The 11,821-nt window shown below is 38.0% G+C and overlaps 1 protein-coding gene across 1 annotated transcript; it reads right to left on the minus strand.

Annotated features, from left to right (window-relative positions):
- Positions 1 to 3,872: 3,872 nt before the first annotated feature.
- On the minus strand, positions 3,873 to 11,473 carry LOC123657712 (zinc finger protein 624-like). Its single transcript, XM_045593230.1, has 6 exons — positions 11,352 to 11,473; positions 10,368 to 10,774; positions 10,010 to 10,105; positions 8,909 to 9,379; positions 8,441 to 8,650; positions 3,873 to 4,896 (listed from the first exon to the last, which is right to left on the minus strand). Exons 2-6 carry the CDS (start codon positions 10,634 to 10,636, stop codon positions 3,918 to 3,920), a joined length of 2,025 nt encoding a protein of 674 aa, XP_045449186.1. The 5' UTR covers positions 10,637 to 10,774; positions 11,352 to 11,473; the 3' UTR covers positions 3,873 to 3,917.
- Positions 11,474 to 11,821: the final 348 nt, after the last annotated feature.

The following is an 11,821-nucleotide window of genomic DNA, read 5'->3' on the forward strand; positions in this document are numbered from 1 at the left end:
TAGTATTGTGAATCCATCAGTATCGGAGGCTGTTTCGCTTACTTATCGAGCTATCATAATAACACATCCGTAAAATAGAACCACAATACCCTGTGCTCGATTATAACCTAATAACCTAAAGCTAGGGACAATAAGATCGCAAAGGCTACAATTATGAAATTTTCTTTTATCAAAAATAAATTTATTAAAAAGTACCGTTTGTAAAAATAGTAAATAGTGATGAAAATCGATCCATATACGATTCATTCTTAAATTTAAATTAATATGCATTTTATAAAAAAATGTTAATTTTTAAATAGAAATACGATTAGGCGATATCCTTATCAGGTACGACTAATAGTGTCTAAAGACGCTGTTCTCACCATCATTGTTCACAATGTCTCATAAGTATTGAAAATCTTGACATTATTGCCACCTTTGCGACGAAATACACATAGAAACTGTTATCATTTTATTATGAATATAGAAGTTTTGAATAAGCACTATTACATTGAACGATGAGGTTTATTTAAGACTATGAAACACCACCAAATATTTATATGCTATTTACTGTCGTAACGGAACAAAATGCACTGCGACGACGAATCATCAGTCATTTTATTTTTTAAAAACATTTCTTTTCATCCGTCTCAAAATCTTCTAAATTACGATTTATCATGAAACCAGAAGGTCGCAGTGTATTTTGCAGCAAAGCTATCGTTTATTGACAGTTAAAACTGCGCCGTAGTCGGTTAATTTTGAACATAACTCATCACACTCGCCCACTGAACAATTGCATTTACACGAAAACGTTGAATTTCATTTACTCGAGAGTGGGAATAATTCCATAAAAACGCATTTAAAAGAACGACTACAGCGCAGTAACACCAAAGGTGAATGAATGAAATTATCGACGAGGGAAGTACTCTTTACTCTGACGATGCAGATTTTTAGCTACAAAGAGCTTAATGAGTTTCCTTTAGAACGAGAAAAGTTGAGTCTTCCCCCTCGGTCGTAATGCAATAAATTTTGTAATTTATCAAGCATGCTGTCACTTGACTTGCACGTGTTTTTGTCATTTCTAATCGGTTTTTAAACCTGATTGATATCTATCGCCCCGCACCGCCGGGTGGAGGCAGTTCGCGTGTCTATTTCCGTCGAAGCCCAATTTATAATCGAAAGCTAAACAGCTATTTCATATTTTTTTTTTAAATTCACATCTGACATTTTGTCCCGGATTTACCTCCATTACATTATTAAGTTCATTGAACTTATAAATACATTACAGTCTTTGGATACTTTTATCACTAAGACCCCTTCGCTGCGAAATTGTAAATAGTTTACTCTCTCGAAAATATATTTCGGAGTTCATTTCTTAGCATACATTTCTCATATCATTTTAAATTCTATATTTTGTCATGCAGTAACCTGCTTCTTTTTGAATCTCTACTGTCACATTAACGTGAGAACTTACGCAAATTCTGAGCCCATATGGACAATATTTAAAGAATGACACGCGTCGAAACCGCTCGACATGTAACACCAAAGTTTACAATATTAATTTAGACAGACAACAGCTAGTATTTGTACATATGGGCATACATAATGTGTTGGCGTCCTTGTTCAATATTTTATAAATAATGTTTGAGTTTGTTGACACATTCCATGACAATATTCCACGTACAGGAGACGCTCGGGTACTCCGAGATCATTACGAGACTGCGGTAGTATCGTAGTAATATCGAAACTGAGTGACAATACTTGAAGTGTTGGCTGTTATAGAACGAGGACGCGCACCTGTCTATCATAAATAATGTATCTTTGTACTCGCTGTTACGTTACACTCTCTAGACTTACACCTAAATATACATAAAAATATCACAGCACTATCGATTCACTTACACTAAAATTACGACGCTTTGCGTGCGCAACTTTTAATAAAACAATAGAAAAGGAATCGAACTTGAAATGCAAGAAAACACCACCGACCTTCCCCCCATCCTCGAGACAATACGCCGTAAAGGGCGGTGGCAACTAAATCAAGCATAATAAAATCCAAATTACAACGTGCCGCAAAAATTTACCAAAATATATACAAAAGCCGATTTAACCAAAACTGCTTAAGCCTAAACCTTTGGAAATCAATGTTTCTTTTTTTTAAATTTCAAATACGATAAACAATCATTTCGAAGCATGTTTATCAATCTCGTGGCAATAAATACGAATACAAAACTCGAATCAAATTACCGGCACACGAATGATGCAGAACTTCTACTTTTTCATGTGAGCCACGTCGGATGATTTCGACCAGGATATCCGTTTATCGTAGAAATCCGATATCATTTATGAATCGAATCAAATACATATTATTGTTTACTAATGTTTACGCGAATTTCACTCATTATAATGAAACAACTTTTTCGAATTTCGGAGTAGTCCTCCCGTGACCACGGTTGCTGTAAAGCATCCGAAACGTCGGCCATCTAAAAAACTTAATAAACCGCTATAAAATCCGAATGAGTCGTTTCATTATAACAAATCGAATACAATTTTAAATTTTCCATTCCGAATCGAAGCGACAATCGGCGCCAATACAAAAAAAAAAAAAAATACCTTTAAAACGAAGAGAACGAGCAAAGCGGTCACTCTTCGACGCGGGCAGCGAACCCGACGAGACAGTGTAAGCGAATAAGGTAAACTTAACTTAAATGAGGTAGCGTCACTATGAATTATGATAACATTAATTAATGTTTGGTGGGATATATGTTAAAAATGTAAACTACACAACATTAAAATAGAGCCTATTGTATAAGTGAGGTACATCGTCGTTTCCGTCTGAGGTAGCTGAGCGGTAGCGTTCAGAAGATATCGGTGTTCATGAGCGACAGGCGGCCCGGGGCCTCGTCGAACACGCGCGTGATGAGGGGCTCCCAGGAGGGCTCCCAGGAGGGCTCCCAGGGGCCCTCCCAGCCCTCCCAGGGCGCCGGCCAGGCCTGCGCGGGCTTGATGGTGAGCAGCGGGTCGATGTGCGGCAGCGGCTCCGGCGTGATGAACTCCGGCCCGTACTCCGCCGGGGGGCCCGCACTCTCCGCTAGCACAATGTTCATTCATTTCTTTATAAAAACTACACTTTTTCTTCATTACAGAGGTGACTAAGCAGATACCGTACCCTACCCTCGACCCTCCCCCCAAGAGCTACCTCAATCACCACAACGACATAATACTACTTGATTACAATGGCTTCATCACTTCAACCTATCTCAGTCCACTGCTGGACATGGCCTCCACAAGTTTGTTTCATGTGTGTTTCCCATAGTCACCACGCTGGGCAGGCGGGTTGGTGACCGCAGGGCTGGCTTTGTCGCACCGAAGACGCTGCTGCACGTCTTCGGCCTGTGTAATTCAAAGCCAGCAGTTGGATGGTTATCCCGCCATCGGTCGGCTTTATAAGATCCAAGGTGGTAGTGGAGCTGTTATCTCTTAATCGCCTCTTACGGCAGCCACGGAAAGAGAGGGGGTGGCTATATTCTGACTGCCGTAGACACTAACACTAATAATGGCTTATCATACTGGAATGATGGCTATGTACAATTCAACATTTATATTTTTATTTATGAAAACATTTTTATCTACTTGAATTTCAATAACCATACAAAAATCTGTATAATAAGTTTTAGTATGTACAACTTGTTTACTGGACTTGACTAAAGTTTTCCAGCCCAAAAACATTTTGATATTATAATTGCGACCGACGGCTTGTGTGGCTGGATGTATGACGTATGTTTGTTACTCTTTCACGCGAAAACTAACGTACCGATTTTAATGAAACTTGGTATGTAGATTAGATGATACTCCCACGGGATCGGAAATTAAGCAGGTTAAAACACGTGGCGTAGCTAGTTAGATTTAAGTGTTATATTTCGTAAAAACCGATTCACTCAAAAGTTCATTGAAATAGACAGAAAAATTACGAGATGGATTGTTAAAATTAACTTACCGCTAACTAATGTGGGGGTATTATTATTCGGTAGGACATTGATAAATTCAAATATATTTTTCATATTTTCATTTTTTGCATCTTTAAATATTTCTAGTTCCTTTTCTGTAATGATCTGATCGATACTATCCGACTCCATTGTGCTGTCGTCCGGTTCCTGTAAGACGTAAGCATCAGATATCCCAACGTGTAGCTCTGTTTTTGGGGAGGTAATGGTGCTGTCGTCCCGTTCCTGTGACACATAAGCATCAGATATCCCAACGTGTAGCTCTGTTTTTGGAAAGGTATCGACTTGGTCCAGCAGAATTTCTGTTGTTAATTGCTTTGCATTGTTTTCTTTTAATTCAATGTCTGTAGGCGATTCTTCCCCGTCTAAATTATCGACACTATCGGATTCTGAATCATCAATAATGTTTGAAGCTTTATCTGTTTCTTTTTTGAATTTTTTACCGTCGACTTCGTGCATTCTGCGCATGTGTTTGTGCCAGTTGGGATAGCTAGCAAACGATTTCGAACATATCGGACATTTGTATGGCTTGGAACCGGTGTGAATGTTCAAGTGTTGCTGTAGCTGAGCAATTTTCACAAACCCCTTACCGCAGTACGTACAAGTATGACTTTTCGTTTCTGAATGCGTTTTAATGTGTTCAATGAGACGATTCTTGGCGTTGTAAACCTTGCCGCAGACTTTGCAGAGGTGCAAAACGGACTCGAAGTGCTGAGGCACGTGTTTGAGGATGAGATATTTCTCGCCGTAATTTCGATTGCAGATGGGACAGACATAGAGCTTCTTCTTGTGGAGGTCTAGGTGTCGCTCACAGGACTGTAAGGTAGGGAACAGTAGCCCGCACTGCCGGCACCAATTTTGCTGCGAGTGATGCTCACGTTGGTGGTTGATTAAATCTTTCGGTGTGGAAAATCTATAATAAAAGATAAAATATAAATTGAGTATGTTTCTTATTTGTATTGTTCTAGATTATTCTGCATTAGAGGTTAAGATATTGTGTGATAAACATTGATATATCATTCATGAGAGAAACAAACTTCCTAGCATTCCATGGATTCACCGTGCGGGTGCCGGGTCCAACGTGTGGCAGGAGAAACTCAGAGCAGTTTCCAGGACTTGTGACCTAGGTGTATGTTTAAGGAGGCCCCTTTTGAGATGCGTATCAACGCTCACCTTCACTGCTCGAGTTTCCAGCCCTGCCTAGCCAAATTTGGTAAGAACTACTAGCTACTACTAGCGTCTGCCTGCGAGTTCGTCAGCGTAGAGTAGGAACAATTCGGGCTATACATGATTTTTGAAAAACTTTTACTGTTTACGCAGGGCACGCCGCGGAAGCTCTCAAAAAGAAAAAGAAAAACCGATTCTGAAACATTCTTCATTGGTGCTCCGCTCCTATTGGTCTTATCATTATGATATATAGCCTTCCTCAATAAACGGACTATCTAACACTGAAAGAATTTTTAAAATCGGACCAGTAGTTGCTGAGATTAGCGCATTCAAACAAACAAACTCTTCAGCTTTATAATATTAGTATAGGCATGTAAAAAAGAATAGCCGAAATGTACGCATGTATGCGCATAATTTTAGAATGACTGCAAAAAATTGGATCACCCATTCTTTTTTTGTTGTCAGGTCAAGGTTACATAAAGGAAAGTGTAAAAAACAATCGATATAGCTATGACAAAAAATAAGGCGGTATGCAAGTACGATCGCCAGGTCAACTAGTTCAGAATAAAATAAGACCACACAGCAGACAAGAAAGTATTGGACACAAAAAAAATTGCCTGGTATTAAAAACAATATATAGCAAAACTTTCATAAAAGTGATTTTGTGATGTAATGTAGTACTACTTGTGAAATTTGTTACCTTTATTCAGATCAATTATTTAGTACTATAAGAATAACCAATTCTGTCAATTTATTTACTAATTATGAACTAGTATTTATTTAATGCTGCAGGCTCTCCAGAGGTGCCAAGTGGACTGCAGGTACGTCGAGGTGCTAAGTTACTCATACTATAATGCTACAATGTCGGTCCGATTGCAGGACCAGATTTCGAAGCCAATAACCACTTCAGCGAGGCGTGAGGCAAGGGGATGTTATATCTCCGAAGCTGTTTACCACCGCGTTAGAGGACGCTTTCAAGCTTCTGGAGTGGAAAAGATTCGGCATCAACATCAATGGCGAGTACCTTACCCACCTCCGGTTTGCCGATGACGTAGTCCTTATGGCTGAGATCTTGGAAGACCTGAACACAATGCTCGAGCATCTCAACAGACTTTCCCAAAGAGTGGGTCTTAAACTGAACATGGCGTCGCACCCGCTCCAGTTCGCATTGGGAGCACTGTTCTTGAAGTTGTTGACCATTACGTGTACCTCGGAAAGTCAAAACAGTAAGGTAAGTCCAACTTCGAGAACGAGATCTCTCGTCGAATCCAACTCGGATGGGCAACGTTCGGAAAACTACGGAGAATGTTCGCGTCCAATATCCCGCAGTGTCTGAAGACGAAAGTGTGTTGCCAATGATGACATATGGATCCGAAACGTGATCGCTAAATATGGGCCTCATAAGAAGGCTTAAAGTCGCTCAGCAGGCGATGGAGAAGACAATGCTCGGTATTTCCCTACGTGACAAGTCAGAAATGAGGAGATCCGTAGGAGAACCAAGGTAACCGACATTGCTCGAAGGATCGCACAGCGGAAGTGGCAATGGGCAAGACATATAGCTCGACGAACCGATGGCCGATGGGGCGGAAGGGGCGCCGCAGCGCTGGCAGGCCCCCAACGAGGTGGACCGACGATCTGGTCAGGGCCGCGGGAAGCTGCTGGATGCGTGCTGCGCAGAACCGATCATCGTGGAAAGCTTTAGGGGAGGCTTATGCCCAGCAGTGGGCGTCCGTGAGCTGATGATGATGATGATGATGATGATGATTTATTTAATAATGTTATCTACTTAGTCCAGCCATAAATTCTGTTACAAATGAAAATGCATTTTTTTTTAAATCAAGTAATGTAATATTATTAAAATTTATACCTACATATTTATTAACGTCTCAGCAAAAAATAAAAAAATATTGTATTCGAAATGGCCACCTTTAGCTTTTATACAGGCCTTTAATCTGTTTGGCTGTGAATCTATGGATTTACGCACTGTTTCCAAGGGAAATTTCGCCACTGCTTGCTCCAAAGATTTTTTAAGAGACTCAATGTCGCCGTGTCGTTTAGAGCAGGACATGTCCTCTAAAACTGACCATAATTTAAAGTCTAAAGGGTTGAGGTCTGGGCTAGATGAGGGCCAGTCTTCAACTCTTATAAAGTCCGTAACGTTGGTTTCAAGCCAGGCTTGAGTAGTTCGTGCCTTCTGACCAGGTGCAGAGTCCTGCTGGAAAGTCCACAGTATATTTCTAAAAATTGTATTGCTGAGAGGTTACACAACATGATCCAAGACTGTATCTTGATACACTTTGGCTGAAGTTTTCACTCCTTTTTCACAAAAATGTGGTTTTGTGACTCCTTGATAAGACACGCCCCACCAATCCATCACTGACGCAGGATGATGACCACGTTGTACCTTTCCGACGACTTGAGCAGCTTCTTTAGAACTGTGAGCGTACACTTTACCATTTTGCTTATTGTATATCGGTAAAGAGGATTTTGCTTATTATATATAGGTAAAGAGGATATTTTTGTGCCTTTCACCTGCGTATCGCGACAGAAGGCGTTTTGATCGATCCACTCTCTTTAATTGTAAAGACTGATTTAGAGCACGTCCTGTATATCGGCGTTAAGCACCGAGCTTCAGGTCTTATTTTATAATACGCGACAGAGTCCTAGCGGGAATCTTCTTTTCTCGCGATAAGATTTTTTGCTTCCTAATGGGGTTTCGACGAATTCTGGCTTTAACAGCATTAACAGCCTTTGTAGTTCTAACAACACGCGGCCGGCCCGAGCTTTTCTGGTCTTCGACAGACGAAGTGTTGCTGTATCTGTTGACAGTACGATATACGAACATACGGCTGATACCAAGCTTTTGAAGTGTCTAGAATATGATCGACGGCTCCATACTCACTATGTGCAAGGCGATCACTGCAATCCTATTTTCTTTAACACCCCATTCCATATTGTAATTTGATGATGAACACGAAAAAATATGTAAAATGGCGCAAAATTGAAATAAGTTTTTAAAATAAAATACGTGTTCCAATTTCAAAATAATTAAAAAGTTGGAAAAAAAGAAAAGTTTTTATGTAACGGTATTTATAGTCAGACTAGTTATATTATAGATGACAAATATAAGTATGTACAAGTGTCTGGACCAATGTAATAAATAAAAATTGTTGCTAGCTTTAGGATTCAAATTATATGTGCGTGCAATCAACAGTATAGCTAATGAAAAACGAGGACATGAATACGAACCTGTTGAACAGTAAAAGTCTAGTAAATTATAAAATTCTTACATTTTCTGGCAACCATTTTCTGGACAAAAGACGCAATGGATATTGTGGACGTCTCGCAGGTGTTCACGGAGTCGCATCTCAGTGGCGTAGCGATGTCCGCACTGGTGACAGGCGAATGGTTTCCCATTGGACTCTATGTTCGCTTGACACGCTGACATGTGTGTCACGAGTAGCGAGAGACGGCTGAACGTCTTATGACATATGTCACAGCTGGAAAATAAATCACAATGTTAAATAAATTTTTATTTTAAATTTCTTAAAACTTTTATTAGAGTTCTAGCTTATTTCTGGATAAATTGAAGGTGTGATTTAAGCTGGTCCTTCAAAAAAAAAAAAAAAATACTTTAATTTACAAGTCTATTCAGTAAAACTAGCATGACAACGTAAAGATAAACATCAGTGCAAAATATGCTCAGAAATTCTCCTCAACTTTATACCCTACACGGTATTTATTCTCGTTACACTCACCAAAATCTATCCTTCATGAAATGGTTATAGGAATGGTCACTGAACACTGAGTATTTTTCAAATTCTTTGCCGCAAACATTGCAAGTGTAAACTATATCTTCATTTCCATGTTCGCAAGAAAAATGTGCATCAAACTCTACCCTGTCCTTGAAAATAAGGGGACAATATTTGCATGAAATACCACCCAACTGTTCTATATAGCTTTCCCCTTTATCGAAAGCAATCAATGTTTGCTGGTTGTTTCCATCATCACCAAAATGCTTTTTGAGATGCTCTTTAGCGTTTTCTCGACTTGAAATGTTTTCGTTACAAATTGGGCAAAAATATATAGAAGCTGAGTGCAAATCTACATGGTCTTTGCAACCTTCAAGTGAATCAATTTGATTGTAGCAGGCCTGACATTTAAAAGGTGGCATGTCAGTGTTGTTGTGAATAATTTGATGCAGCTGAAGCTCCTTCTTTGATGTAAATCTGAAAATATAAAGGAAAATTTAGTTATCTTGTTCAATATCATATCATAGGTCGCGGCACATAAGTTGAACAAAAATGACTGTCGTTTTGCACAGGTACTATTGTAGACAAAAGTGCTAAGGCGAAAGCTCCATGAACCTCTGCGATTGCCCGCGAAATTCAAAGTATATCATAGTATAAAATATATTCTAGTATAAGTTTGTCAGCAATTGAATAATTGCATCGTGCAATAATAAAAAGAAATTCTCAAAAATCGGTTTTATTATTTTCTTTTGAAAAATATGTAACGACATCAAATATCAGTCTTTTCTCTTGTCTTTGTTAAATTGGCTGTTTTGACTCGCAAAAGTAAACTGGTCAATGAAATGGTCAAACAAGTCAAAACTTTTGTTCGCAATTGTACTCTAGGGTACGACAAGCATGTGCACGGGTGGAGAGGGACATAAAGCGACTGAGTATATGCGTTTCTAAGGTTACGCGCTGCGTCCGCATCCCGCACTTCAATTAAGACCCTAAAATTTGTCACTGTGCACCCAAGGTTTTTATTTAACTTATGCACCACCTATTATAATCTCTTTAAACCAGCAACTACACTTGACAAATTTAGTACAAGATGTGGCTGGCACTTACTCTTTTTTGCAGGACGAACATTTAAATCTATGCATGACATTGATATGTTCCTTGAGCGATGGAGACTTTGAAAACAATTTAGAACAGTGTTCACACCTGAAATAAAAAGGTTTATTTAGATCATATTTATATAATAAAGAAACGCTAAAAAATTATTTAATACAAGCAGCCCTACAAACTTTATCCAGTCTTTCAAACTATCAAACATGTGAATTTGCAATAATCATAATATTTTCTGAAATTTTTAAGCTTGCAATTTTCTTAATAATCAGTAGTTCTCGAACCTTATCCTGTATAACAAACTTAGTAACACATATTTATTTACGTAGATAGATTATTATGTGATAGGTGAACTTACTTGAATCTCTCTTTAATGACATGGCTGGTGTAGCAGTGGCCGCGGAAACTCGGATAGCCAGCTATTTCCTTGTGACAGACCACACATGTGTATATTATGTCTTTGCTTCCAGTCTGATGTTTAACATAATGCATGTCATACTCTCTCTTGTTGGCGTATGTTATATGACATATGTGGCAGTATATACCACCGACTAAATCAATTGTAGTGGGTTTAGGGTTCCGGTACAAAGCTGAACTCTCAAAGTCCATATCTGTGAGTGAAGCCATTTTTTGGGTTCCTCTGCTACGTGCAATCCATTTATTAAGCAATTATGTCTGTCAAATGTGGGTTACCATGACTGCTATGGGGAATATCTTCATTATATGCTTGTTTTGCACCTACATGTTTTGGATTTTGAGTTTTACCTTCAAAGATGTAAAACAAAATAATCAATTATAAAAAAAAATTAATGAATTAATTGTGTAAACTTATCTTGGAAAAAATAAGTTGTAAACTGTGGTCTAAGTTATTACATTAAATAAAACTATAGTTCAGCGTACGAAAATCGAGATGTATAAATAATGTTATCAGAATAAAGGTCAAAAGATTATCAGTCTTAGTTTTTTATTCAAAAGTTAATGAAGATATGTTTAGAAACCGCCGCGAAACGATAGATTGTTATACTAAATTCAATTCCTAATTCATAAAAAAATACATATCAATGTACACATACAGATCAGTCGAGATTTCCGTCACAACGACCTTGACTACTACTCTAGCATTATTATTACAAAAAAATAGAATGATATGCATATTCATGTATTAAATCATAGTTAGGAAATCGACTTCAAGCTCCATTTTTGAATTTTTAATAGATTATAATAAATTAAATTGAAATTCGATAAAACATCTCGAGTCATCACTGAAATCTTATAGGCCGACTAATCTTATAAGTCGGCTTAAGTATAGTTTAATACTACAAAAATATGAATTAGTACTCACAAAATTGGATTAAAAATAATAAATTAGCGGTCGGGTGTCCAACGCTACATTTTACATTACAACAGCCGAAATAAAACTTAAACGATAAAAAATGTAACGCCGGACGACAAACAACGCCAAGAAAACGTGTGAATTTTGGTTTTTGACATCTGTGGAAGATAGATGTGTTGTAAAAAAAAATCAATATTCAAATCAGATAATGCCGGTCTACAATAATTCTTAAGTTGAATACACATCATATTTTATTTTCAATTTACTCGAACGATATATTTTTTAAATAATTCTTTGTTGTAATTAATTATTTTCATGTAAAGCTTATAATTATAGTCCATATAATGCTAAATCGCTTCAGCCTCTAATATCCCACAGCTGGGCATAGGCCTCTTTCCCCATATAGGAGAAAACATAAAATAATGTATTTTCACATAAATTTACATTTCCTAGAAAAAAAATTAATGAAAAATAAGTAA

Source organism: Melitaea cinxia, chromosome 11, assembly GCF_905220565.1.
Source record: "Melitaea cinxia chromosome 11, ilMelCinx1.1, whole genome shotgun sequence".
NCBI classification, from domain to species: domain Eukaryota; kingdom Metazoa; phylum Arthropoda; class Insecta; order Lepidoptera; family Nymphalidae; genus Melitaea; species Melitaea cinxia.